The 13708-nt window shown below is 43.4% G+C and overlaps 1 protein-coding gene across 7 annotated transcripts in view; it reads right to left on the bottom strand.

Moving 5' to 3' along the window:
• Positions 1-13708, bottom strand: part of enah (ENAH actin regulator) — a 111876-nt gene that overhangs the window by 36867 nt on the left and 61301 nt on the right. For 6 of the 7 annotated variants that reach the window (XR_008830406.1, XM_056404553.1, XM_056404551.1 and 3 more), the window contains exon 4: positions 980-1052. Coding sequence is in view for 6 of the 7 variants with exons in the window: in XM_056404553.1 (XP_056260528.1) it covers positions 980-1052 (73 nt within the window). In the remaining variant the exon portion in view is untranslated. Of the gene's footprint in view, positions 1-979; positions 1053-11355; positions 11703-13708 lie in introns of those variants that run through there. The other variant, XM_056404555.1, reaches the window with a different exon arrangement.

Below are 13708 nucleotides of genomic sequence, written 5' to 3'. Positions count from 1 at the left end.
GTGGTCATGGATCGGGATCAGGGATGAGTAAATATAAAATGTCCATGCCGTGCCTTTGTCTGGCTGTAAAGCTATCACTGTGTACCAACATTACACACACTTTACTTTAGTGTCTGTCCATGCTCCTATGTTTATATACGAGTGTGTGTGTGTGTAAGCAATCCATTCTAATTAAAGCTACAATATGCAAGTTCTGGAAATCAAGCTAGCACTAGCCATGTGATGTCTGACAGCAGTACAATAAAACTAGCTTGAAGCCTCAGTGCGAGAGGAGAGCTAGACCAGCAATGCATTCATGTATTGACTGACAGTCATTAGGTCCCACCCCCTTGACTTCTGCCTTCTCTGATTGGTCAGGGCGAGGCTCACTCAAAAACTCTACAGGGCAATATCTCAGTACTGCTCCAGGCCTTGGACGGCATCTCTCCATGGATGTTTCAACTAAAACTTTAGATAGATCAAAAATATTGGAAAAAGAAAATTACATACTATAGCTTTAAATCCTTGAACAGGCTTTTCTGTTGAAAAGGTTCTAAACCTTGGCCAACAGCTGGCCTCCATTAACACAGCTGTGTGTGTGTGTGTGTGTGTGTGTGTGTGTGTGTGTGTGTGTGTGTGTGTGTGTGCAAGTATTTGTGTGTGAGTAAGTGTGTGATGTGTTTTCTGGCTATTCCATAACCTCATTATTACCTGAGGAAAAGACTGGCCTTGTATGGGGAAGTAAAGCAACTCTGAGTGTGCGGTTTTGTCCGACTCATACACTCGCTCTAGTGCATGTGTGTCCGTGTAAGACACTGACTGATAGGTGGTGAAAAACATAATTACTTACATGTTAATAACTGAGAAAAATAATAGAAATGTATTTAAAGGGAGAGACAGGGGTGGTAGACACAATGGACACAAACAGACGATTTCTATTTTAATGCAGAGACAGTGTTGAAGCCTTCGTCTAAACTGATGAGGTTTGTGTGGGTCTTACCTTCTCTGCAGGTCCATCTCCTCTGGTGTGGGGCCATTCTGAACTTGGGGGCCCTGTCTGGGCAATGTGGGGCCTGTAGAGGGCGACACACACAAGACAGCTCCTGTTAGACATCATCATCATTCGGACTGACACACAACTCCCTGTGTTTTAGCTTCATAAACAAATAATGGACACAATACTGCGCTGCAAGACACTTCCTGTCAAACTGATTAAAATACAAAGTTACAGTGAGCTGCGTTTTAAACCTAAAAGAGGTAACTGCTGCTGGACCGAGTGAAGACAGTTATAGTCGGACACATCACCTGGTGTGGAAACTGAACCTTCCAGCACAAAGCTGTAAGTAACCACTAGACCGACAGAGTACCTTGTCAGGTACTGTGGATTTATTTGCAACCTTTCCTTAAGTAAAAGTCGCGGAACCGAAAGGAAAGAAAAAGTCCTGCCTTCGACACATGTTGGTAGTTCAGCCAGAGAAGCTGCTGTGTAGTCCCATGTTTCTCACACACACACACACACACACACACACACACACACACACACACACACACACACTAACACACACAGCTACACTGCAAAATGAACTGCCTCCACCTCCCCAGCCTCCTCCTGCATTAGCATTTATATTCATGTGAATGCTGAGTGTTCATTCTCTCTGTGTTCATGTTTCTTTTAGTTGTTGTGTATCTTGTGTATAACTTTGGGGGGGGGGGTTATGATAGGCTAATAATAAATTAATCATAAATGTAATTTTTTAAGCAAAATAAAAATTGACACATGCTTCTTTATATATTTTACACCATGAATTATTCAGGTAAAAGCCTTGTAAAGCTGTTTGTGTATAATAATATGTTTTTTGGTGTTTACATGATATTTTTAAATTAGCAATAAAGTTTTTTTTTTGTTAGAAAATTATATGAAAAGTAAAGTAAGATATCAAAAAAATATTAGATCAGTGTTACTTTTTATGTACGTTACTGTATGAAAAACTGCACCATCATCCACCTTTAAAATCCACTGCACCTTCAGTCAACAGAACCACCGTCTGATTGGACAGTTTGACACAGGGTCAAAATTCGCACTTCTGCGTCACGCACAGTGTGGGAACTTTGAGTACTGAGTTTTACAGCTCTGCATCTGTGCACAGATGTTGGCCAAGCTATTTCTTGTCTCACTGTGTCCCTGTTTAACCTCACCACTGATGAAAAATGTTCACAGATTTTATTCACACAGTCTCTCTCTCTCTCTCTCTCTCTCTCTCTCTCTCTCTCTCTCTCTCAATGCATAAACACAAGTCTTATCTACACATGCACACAAACTTTGGAATTATTTTTACAAGTTGAAAATCCTACCGGCCCTAATTTGTGCCCACAGTTTCCTTCTTGTACGGGCTGAACTGAAATGCTATTGAATTAAGCCGAGTCTACAGGCAGTCAATATCTGTGAGTGTAATTGCAGACATGGTCTCTCGTCTTCATCTTCCGCTGCCGGTGGGTGTAATCGTGTTACTGTCTGCTCTAATAGAGCTTATGTGCTAATGACAGAACGCAGACACAAGCCTTGCAGGGCCGCGGCCCCGAAAGCTGCTCAGGAGGATCAGATCAGCGCGCTGGGCGTTTGTTTAAGCCTCATCTTCCTTTTAGACCAAGACTTTTATTACTGTATCCAATTATTCACCAATTTCACTACAAGGAACAATTTAAAAAAAATTTTTTTTAAGTATCTTAAAAATTCCTAAACTCCATCCACTGACTGTGAAGGTGCCTTCTCGAAAACAGACGTTCAGTCAAATGGAAGTCTTAAGAGATCTGAGCTGGTCCAGTGACCCCAAACACTGTCTGACACAATGCTGTGAAAGAAAGGAGAGAAGAAGAGACAGAGACAGGAGGCACACAAAGCTGGAGGAGAGAGCAGCTCTGGCATTCACAGAGAAAAGCAGAAAGAGAAAATAATAACCAGTTATGAGGTCACGGTCGTAAAAAAGAAGAGTGTCTATAAATACAATAAATACAAATCCCGTTTCCACAACTGATGATAAAGTTTCTAGCTGACGTCAACCACGAAATCCCACGGGGGATCGTTTCCCACAGTTCCCATCACTGTGCTTTGTACCTACATGACGGCAGCGTCAGTGTGGGCCTCCTCTGGCAGCAGACGTAGCACCACAGTCCGCGCCGGGCCCCGTCTGACCCGCCGCCAGGCCTCAGGGTAGCCACCACCCCGCCGCCGGCTCCCCCCACAAACCCCGCTCCCCCAGAGCAATCCTGGGAGGAGGTCGCATACAAAACCATAGCTCAGGCTCTGGAGCTTCCTTCTTTCAGTTTCCTGTTCCTCAGCTCTGCATTATCCAGAAGACGGATGAATTAAAACTCCAGCAGGAAAAAAACAGCCTGAATAAGAGAAGAGTGGATCTCCTTTGTTGCCAGTTCAGTTCTTCATCCTCTGTAATCTGATGCCTCAGTATTCGGTCGGTACACCTTTAAAGATGACGATGAAATACCCGGCGTGGTTGCTCTCTGTGCCGGCTCTCCAATAGATTATAATTGATGGAAACAAAGGGAGGGGAGAGGGAGGCAGAGAGAGGAGAGCGAGAGGGAGGGATGAACATGAGAGGGAGAGAGAGAGAGAGAGAAAGAGAGAGAGACAAAGAGATTAAGAAAAGAGAAGGAGAGTGAGACAGAGAGGAAGAGTGAAGAGAAAGCAAACAGACGAAGCACACGAGGAAGAGAGAGAGAGATGGAAATACTGGGAGATGGAGAAAGAGAGAGAGAGAGAGAGAGAGAGCTGTGTACAGGATGTGGTGGGACTTGCTACCTGATGGGCTGGTCAGCCAGTTTGTACTTTCTGGATCCAATCTATTATTCATACACTGGATACAGAGAAGGACACAACGCTGCTGCCCTCAATATCATTACCAGTGTGTGTGCGTGCGTGTGTGCGTGTGTGTGAGGTAGGTGTGTGTGTGTGTGTGTGTGTGTGTGTACGGATACAGTGGATGAGAAACCGGCGAGAACTCCCACAGTTTGACGTTTCATAAATGTCTTACACCTGAATTATTCATTCAGATCCCAGAATAAAGCATCAAATAGTAAAGAGAGTCGTTTCATCCAAACTGGAAGAAAATATATTTTTATGGACGCGAAGATGACGCTGAGGGAAATGTTTGTGCCGAATCATGTGCGTCACTTTATCGCCACCATCTTCTAAATGGCCACGTCCAGCAGGATAATGCTCCGTGACACCGAAAGCGCCAGGTCCGAATCCAATCGGCTGAAACGATGCGGAAGGAAAGTTTCCAGCAGCTTGTGGAATCCATGACGTGAAGGAACTGAGAGCGAAGGGACGCCAGAGGGGAACCCATGCAGACACCAGGAGAACACGCAGACTTCAAACCCAGAACCTTTTTTAGCTGTGAAGCTAACCACTGCACCACCGCGCCGCACCATTTGAACCATTTGATGAATTTGTGAAATATAACGCTTTAATAAAACACACTGATTCGGGTTAAGTTTAAACACCTTGCTACTACACACCCACCTGTCTTTACGACCTGTGGACAGGTGGATGAAGACACAACCGGGGGGGGGGGGATTGCAAGAGAGATTGAGTGTTTGACAGAGTAAATCATATGAGTGGACAGAGATAAAGGACAAGGTCATTACCTCGTCTTTAACCTGCTCACCCATCCATTTTACTAGCAGAGCAACAACCTGTCATCAAATCTGCCATTCATCCGTGTTTGTATTAGTGTTTCTATGAGTGTGTGTGTGTGTGTGTGTGTGTGTGTGTGTGTGTGTGTGAGCATTTGTTCAGTGCATTCCTCCTCCTTAATGATTTCACTGTTAAAGCCACAGGACGAACGCAGAGGTCTACAGCAGCAAATGCATCACAACGACCTTTCATCACGCAGCGGGACAAGGTGCTAAATATATAAACAAAGCAGCCACAGAGCTTTTTCAGGGTGAGGAGGTGGAGTGTCTCTGACCGGCAGAGTCAGTCACCTGATTGCAACATCGACCCCGCTGGACACTTCGCACTCACGGACGGACTCCTGTGGAAAAATGTGGAAGGAAATTCCAGCTGTCTTCACTCGGTCAAAGTCGACCTGACTGCACGGCAGACGTCCACGTCGTCCGGGTTTATTTAGACAACTTGGTTTAAAAAGGTCACATGGCAGGATTACAGAGTGGACACATTTCTTTGGAAAGACACACATATAGAAACATGTGTGGCTCATGATGTCATCCTCCAAGATCTGTTGTCGGGTAAAAAAAAAAAAAAAATGACAGCATCTGCAGCTGCAACTTGTGACTGGCGACGGCCCAAGAGGCTCAGCAGCAAAAAGAAAATGACGACAGGACACTAAAAATTCTTCCCTGGAGTCTAGTGAAAAGTTAAACTAGGACTAAAACCACTTCTACTGTCCCTTCAGAGGAGGATTGAAAGTTATTTATGAGGCTTCCTGTTTCACAATAAAAGCCCTTGTTAAGAAATGAAGGGGTTTCTGTCCACTACAACACTAGAGGTGCTTTTAATTTGAAACAGTTTACAGGACATGATCAGTTTTTTTATTAACAGTGTTGTGCAGTAACTTTAAAAGGGCAAATGAGGCTTCCAACTAATATATGACCAATTCTACTTATCAAACAGGAAGTCAGAAATAAAGGCTTGTTACCTTCTGCAGTCGAGGTCAATAAAGCGTTCTGTAGCTCTCTTAAATACTGACTGTGACGGGAGAAAGTTAAGCTGATAAAACTCTCGACACCTGGTCCCACACAAAAATACACATCACTGTGAAATTTCTTTGGCCTCAGAAACTGTTGATAAATATAAACCTCACAGTTTGCACTCATGCAGAATGAAGAAAATTATTATTATTATTATTATTATTATTATTATTAATGCTTTTGTTAGAGTTGGGAAGATGCCAACAGCAGCTTTGTCTCCCTTTCCTGCTTCTTGCTGACGTCGGCGTTTCCAGCAGAAGAAGGTGAAATGGTTTGAGTTCTTTATTAAGAGGCTCCATCAATAGCCATTATGTTAGATGGCCAATGAAAATGGGCTCTTTGGCACACACACAAACCTAATTTGAAATCTCCATCCGGCGTCCAACTCTCTTCATCAATTGTTATTTCTCTACCTCCGTCCTCTCTGTCAGCACCCTTACCTCCCTTCTCCTTATCCACCACTGTATTGCTTTAAAACAACCTTGACATCAACCTCATTTGACGGCTGATGCTGCAGCTCGCACGGACACGCTCTCTCTTTTTTCTTTGCGGATGTTTCAAGGAACTCAGAAGTTTTTTGTTTTTTGTTACGAGAAGTCACTTCCTGAGGTTTTCATCTTGTAAAGAAACCAGAGGGAAATCATTTCTTTTTTAAAACGGCTGCTCTTGGAAAGCAAACCTCCAAAGTCCTGAAGCACACGGATGAATTTCAATGCTGTTTCGGAAAATACTGTATATAATGTTTTATTCTAAGTTCTGAAGATCCAGGGAAATGAATTGATGATTGATGATTAACATTCTCTCTGCTCATTTTCTACCCTGAATGCATTTGTTAAAGATCCTGATTAAGAAACTCAACTTAAGTTGGTTCACTCAGGATTAGTATTATCATAGGACCTCTGTCTTGATCAAAGTACATTAATTAATGTGTTAATTAGCATTGGATCCAGTGCAGAGTATTTTGTAGGGGATTAAATTCACTGTAGGTCCAGTGTGAACCCAGCTGTTTCCATCTGTGTCCATTTCCGACTCCTTCGCTGTGACCTCTATTTGGGGGGGGGGTTATTTTGGGGCTCTAGGGAGTCAGGATGTCTAGAGGGGGCAGTGGGATAATGACACCTAAACCTCCGGCGTCCTTGCCCAGTGCCACATCTCCATCGCCGCCGCCCCCTCCACGTCTGACTGTTGGACATTTGATTCCGACCCACCAACCCGTCAGGATATCTGAGTGACACACGGCAGGGATGATCCTGAAAGCGGTGTCAGACAAGAGGGATCGTATGTCAGAGTGACACAACCCGCAAACATGTACTTATTATAGTTGCAGATCTGCCCGGCAACAAGTGGCACCAGATGACATCTTCTCCATCACGGACGTGGGACAGGAACTGGGTCAAAAGCATTGAGCAAACCGAACACATCCACAGAAGCTCATCTAGATTCCTAGAAGTGCGAGACTCTTTTGAATTTAAAACTGGCCTGACTAATAACTAATGCACAAATACACCCATAACAAAGTTTTTCCATCTATTTTCATATCAAGTAGCTTCCAAGGTCGGAAAATGAATCTCATTCTGCACCGTCTGACAGTGTCGTATCTACTCTGTATCTGGTCGTCCATATTTTGACGGCTGCACTCCTCCATTAAATGGAAAAGTTGTACGTCTCTTTTTTTTTTCTTCATTTTAAACACATTTCCCCCCCAAAAAAAATTCTTCTGGAAATATTTGCTATCCTGGGATGCACAGACTAACATTTTCCATTGGCAGCCACACAAGCCCAAAAGCAAAATGTTTGACAGATGAGGTGGTGAGCTTTGGGTCATGAGCTGCTCCTTTCCTTTTTCTCCTCACTTTCCTCTTTCCATCGTTTTGATAGAGGTTGATTATTTTAAAAATTTCGTCTGTGTTTAGAACTTTGTTCCAGAAGTTCACAGGTTTAGTTTTGTGTGTTTTTGTGAACTGCAGTCTGGCCTTTTTTGTTTTTGAGGTTCAGGTCCTGAAGTCTCCGTCCCGGAGAACGTTCCTGACTTCCTGTGCGGTCACTGCAGACTTTTGCTCCTGTCAACCAGGTCTTTTTCCATTGTCTAGTTTTCCTGTCTGCACCTGTTTCTGTTTCTGACAAACCAACCTTTGATATCTCTCTTGATAGATGTTTATCTGCTTCACTTGCACAGTCTCCCCTTTACTCCTGATATCAACAGACAGCTCCACCTCGATCTAAATGCCAACTCTAAACTCAATCAACTTTGAACCATTTGCTCTTTTGTGCATGTGTATATTGTGTGTATATTGATGTAAACCCACTCAAATTAAAGCTGAGACTTGGCACTTTAATTTAGTATCCACTATTTTATTTCAGATTGAATGTGCTGGGCCTGCTCTCAAGACAAAGTACAAATACTCATAGCTGACTGAGAGTGGGGATTGACAAGCAGTGAAAAGGTTGCCGGGATCTTCCTGTTTAGCTGCTACCTCCACTTCACCCATAAACATCTTTCTAAAAAAAAATGGATGGATGGATGGATGGATGGATGGATGGATGGATGGATGGATGGATGGATGGATGGATGGATGGATGGATGGATGGATGGATAGATGGATGGATGGATGGATGGATGGATAGATGGATGGATGGATGGATGGATGGATGGATGGATGGATGGATGGATAGATAGATAGATGGATGGATGGATGGATGGATGGATGGATGGATGGATGGATGGTGGCCACAGTGTGTGAGACACAGAATCAGACAACAAAGAGGAGCATCACTGCCGACAGATGTCATCTTCATTGTGAAAACTTAAAATAAACAGAAACAACAAAGAAAAAGAGAGAAAAGAAAGAACATGATGAACTGAGGAGGAAATGAAGGGGGGGGGTGAAGCAAGCGGCAGAGGAGGAGGCGGAGGAGGAGGAGGAGGAGGAGGAGGAGGAGGCAACTGTGCACAAATGTGCTTCATCAGCTTCTCCAGCGAAATGAGTCTCACATCATTCATAACCGGCGCTTGACGCTCAATAAATTGCGAGGAAGCTCATTTTGGTTCCGGTAAATTACAAGAGACAACAGCCGATCATTTCAGCGGGAGAGCAGGGGGGAGTGCGATGCTGGTTTATAATTCATCATGGGAGCTAAACCAGTCATTTTTATATTTCATCTGTAGGAGCTTTCATCATCGTGATCCCCACGAATACACAATTATGGTCAGCGGCACGACGTGCAGTCAGGAATGTCGGTTTTCTTTGCAACTCGATATTGGAGCTGAGAAAGACTTTCAGCGTCACTCAGAGCCGGTACTTGCTACTCTTGCCTTAACACTCACAACTCTGGTTGTTTGCATCCGTCTCCGCCCATGAGATGACGCAGCTCATAAAAGCTCGTTAATCACTTTTCTCAAATTACGGAAGTATTGGAGAAAATCACCCCCAGCTAAGACGAATGATCTCATGTCGGAGACGGCAGCAGAGCGTTTAAAAAGATTTAAGAGGAGAAAGAGCCTCGGGTTGATAATGCAACATTACAACAACAACATTTTACTGGTGCATGTGATCAGCTGATGAGCTTCTACAGATCCACATGATTTCTCAGCTTCGCTCACTTGTGTTTATGATTATTTGGTTTTAATGAGTGTATTCCACCGAGAGATGGAACGGAAACTGATTTGTGAGAAAGCTACGACACGTCAGAGAAGTTGGCCCATGTGGAGGGTTATAAAGGATGGAAACGCATCAGCAACGACTTGTGGTAACAATGGAGTTTTTTGTCGCAGCCAAGAGATGATGATAGGTCTTGGCTGCAACTGCAAGTGTTCTGTAAACTTCCTTTTGGAAACGTTGTGGAGGTTTTAGGTTTGGTTAGATGTTTCTGCAGCGATAATCATCCAGCCACCACTTAAGTCTTTGGCCCTGAACTCAGCAGCATTAAGACATTTTTCAGTGGCTTGTGTTCTTCCGTATATTCTGGACAAAGTAAAGAAGGTTTTCTATCACTTACAGGCCGATATCAGCTCATTGGTGAAAGCGTATCTCGGCCTATAAAGGAACAAAAAAGTGCAGTACATTTTTACACTGTAAAAAGAGCCACTCAATCTATCTGTCACAATAGAATATATTAATCTACAAGATCTGTTTTTTTAGGGTGTTTATGTTTAAACAACAATAACACTGTCGGCCAGTGGACCCCAGGAAGAGTAGTTCCTACCTTGGTAGCGGCTAATGAGTCCAAATAAATAAATACACTTAATTCATTTTTCTCTCATTACATTCCTGTGTTTGTCAGAGGAACATGACGTCCTCATTCTGCGTGTAGTTTCTCCTGCCAGGGAACAGCTGTCACCGAGCACAACACCAGACATATTTGAAACGCTAAAAAAACAAAAAGTTACAGGAAGCTATTCTGAGGTCTGGAGCCAGGCTAGCGCTTAGCCCCGACATGCTACACCATCACTATACATGTACGCTTCTCAATGTGTTTTGAACTCTTCAGATTCCCTTGGCGGCTTCTGTTTTGTTCATTCTTCGCCACGTCAGCCATTTAGTGGTTTATCATTTTAGTTTTACCCCATTTTGCATTTTGTATTCTCATCATGTGCACACACAGTTCACACTGCTGACAAAAAACTAAAACACAGTCGTGCTGCGGCTCCCCTATAACATGAAACCGCTCTTTCAAAGAGCAGGAGACCATGGCAGCTGGTCGGTCCTCCCTCCAGCCTTCCTGCGCTGTTGCTACATGACAACCAGAGCACGGCTTAACCAACGACGTTACAGAGCGGCTCTGTAGCCAATCAGGAAGTCTCCGTATAGTCCTCGCTCCCGGCTACAACACGTCTGAGGCGTATGGGACATAATAATTAAAACGTTTAAACACACGCTGACACACACTCGAGGATTTTTCACTTGTATAATTAGTTACAGAAGAAAGCAGCGGTGGAATAAATTCATCTGTGATTTTCACTTTAACTGATTTTTTCTCCCACTCTCGCCAATTTTGAAACTCTGACTTAAGTTTTTACTTTTACAGTTTCGGTGTCTTTGTGGATCTGATCGGATAAAGGCAGAAAAGTAACACAAAACTAATTATAAGCAATAAGTCTCTCATTTTAGATTCTCCTCTAATCTCTTTAATATTTCACATATTTTTACATTGCTTACCTGTGTTAGTTTTTTATCCCGAGTCATTTGTTTGCATGTGTTTGTTTGTTTTTATGTTATCCTTGTGAAGCACTTTGTAATCTCTAGATTTTGATTTATAATTATAATTTTTTTTTGGCTTATTATTTTGGCTTGTGCAATTTTAATCCTGTCAATCTAGACTGTTTATAAAATAATTTTTAAAAAAAGTATTGGATTAGTCACTTCCTGACTAATCCAATACTGCAGCAGATCGTCATGTTTAAGCAGCTGGAACCAGAGAATGTTTTTGCATTTTTTGTTTAATAAATGACTCAAAAATTTGTCTCTAATTTTCGATCACTGATTCATTTAGTGACAGTTGCTTCAGCACATTTTACCCGAACACACCTGCGTCTGCGTGACACCTGTGTGTTCCCAGGTCCAGTCATAATCAAAGACAGAAAGCAGGAAGTACCACCAACGCTTGCCTTTAGGAAACAGATACAAGCACAATGTTGAAATGACTACTCACTCCTGAGGATGATTTGAGCGCGGCTGATCCTCTGTGCATCCTGGGAGAATCGTTTAACCCTTGCTGCAGCAGGCATGTCTGTGGATACCACTGTGACGGGGGCCTCGGTTCGGGGGGGGGGGTCCTCGGTTTGACAGTCGGAAAATATACAAGAAAGCTGGTGGACCTCTGACTTACCCTTACTGTTCTATCTTTTAAATCCCCTTCCTTCCTTTTCTAAGCTCTCACAACTATTCCTTCCTCTTTCTCTACCAAGAATCTCTGTCTGCTGCTGTCCAGCTGTGTTCCCGTGTGTAGTCTGCCACTTCGCCAGCCTACATTTGGCAGGCGGTCATGATCCGAAAAAGCGTAAACACATGCCAGACTGATGTGGCGCACGGTCGGAAGGAGCTGTCTCACCCCTGAATGTTTACACCGTGTTTTCACCCTCGTGACCTTAAAAAAACAAACTCATTCTGGTGGTGGGGGAACGCAGACGGGGATGAAGGGGCTCTACCTCTCCGCACCTCCACCTCGCTCAGGTTTCAGCCCCCCCCCCCCTCCACAGAGGTTTCACATGGTGCAGTGTTGGCAGGGAGCGTAGAGACTGGAAATAAATGATAATCCCCAGTTAGAAACTTTTCACATGTCTCTGTGGAGACAAGAGCTGCTGCCAAATGTGAGTCTGGCTGTCCAGACAAATAGACCAGAGAGTTAGATTCTGCTCCTCTGGCAAGAGCCCATGAAGAATTTATTCTATGATGAATTATAAGCTCTGTTAACGTCTGGAAAATAAGCAAGTAGGTCTGCTCAACTACTAGGTTTAATATCAGTGCTGAGATACTTGTGTTAGACTTGAGTATTTCAACTTTATGCTTCTTTATATTTCTACTCCTTGACATTTTATTGTACTTGTACTACAGTTAGTTTGTAGTAAGGCAGTAACTTTGTGAAATTTGAGTGATTTCTCAGTTTTACACTTACATACAATTCTTACATAAAAAACTATGGTATGTTAATTAATTATTAATATATGACATGTTTTCTTTGGTTAAATTGTCCAACAGTGTGTAAACTTCTGTAGTTAGAGATTTTTAGTTAGAGACGACGCTGAGATGATTGTAAACTGAAAACCTTTTGCACTGCTACAAGAAAATTGAAAATGTCACAACTTCTGGGGACTCGTCTTCATTATGGGGACACAAAGCAAGTCCCCATAATAATGATGAACTAGTCGGCCATCGTATATTGTGAAACTTGGATCTTTCTAAAACTTGTTTCCTGTCACAGAATTATAACAAAAAATGTTGTTGTCACATTAAGACACAAATCTACTCATCCATCAAAACACGTCTACCTTCTCCACTTCTGGTCCACTTTCTACAGCTCACCCCACCTATAAAACTGTGGCTTTCTGTTATTCACCTCATTTCTTTCTTCCTCTGTCTCTCTCTCTCCCCCTCCCTGCCATGACCTGAGAGGAGCGGATTACCGGCCAGACCACAACACAGACAGACGCCCGGCCATTGGTGACCCATCCCTCCCTCTCCTAATCCCGGCCTTCCATCCGGCTCCGCTTTAGCCTTTTTAGGAGAAAAGATGAATGTAGATAAACAGAGTGTGTGTGGCTGGATCTCCACTTGTCTGTGTGTGTGTGTGTGTGTGTGTGTGTGTGTGTGTGAGCTCACAGTTTTGAAACTACGTCACTTTGGCTTGAGTCAGAGGACCAGGCTGCTCGCCTTCTGTTCTGACTCGGCACATAGCAATGAAGAGAGGATCCAGCTGTTTTCAGTGATGTAAGACCAGATGATGAAAGTGGTGTGCAGTGGCGATCCTAGATCCTAGACTCTGGGGGCAAAGAAGCCCATCAAAGACCCCCCCCCCCCCCATTGCAGACTATTGGAAGATGCTACAATTTACAGATGTCCCCTAAACGCCTCACATGCAGTCTACTAGTACACGGTGCAATTTACATTTATCCCGTAAATGCCTCACATACATAATATTGGCAGATGTTCCAATTTACAGATGTCCCCATAACGCCTCACATGCAGACTATTGGTAGACACTACAATTTACAGATGTCCCCTGAACGCCTCACAACGCTAGGAGTGTCTTGTCCATGATTTTAAGAGTCCTAATAGACACACACACATACACAACACTTTCCACATGTCAGCGGTCGTCACTTCCACTTCCTTTCCAAAGATGTGATAAGATATTATGGGATTTGCTCCCCAACCCTAACCCTGACCACTGACCCCAAAATTCATCTTTTTCCCCTATTGTGGTCATGACTTTTGTCCCCAACCCATCCTAGCAGCTCATCCTGCCGTTGTGTGAACCTCAGAAAATAACTCTAGGAAACACTTGG

The sequence above is a fragment of the Seriola aureovittata genome, chromosome 19 (assembly GCF_021018895.1).
Source record: "Seriola aureovittata isolate HTS-2021-v1 ecotype China chromosome 19, ASM2101889v1, whole genome shotgun sequence".
Taxonomy (NCBI): Eukaryota; Metazoa; Chordata; class Actinopteri; order Carangiformes; family Carangidae; genus Seriola; species Seriola aureovittata.
The sequence above is the reverse complement of the archived record's forward strand: the minus strand, read 5'-3'. Positions and strand labels throughout refer to the sequence as shown.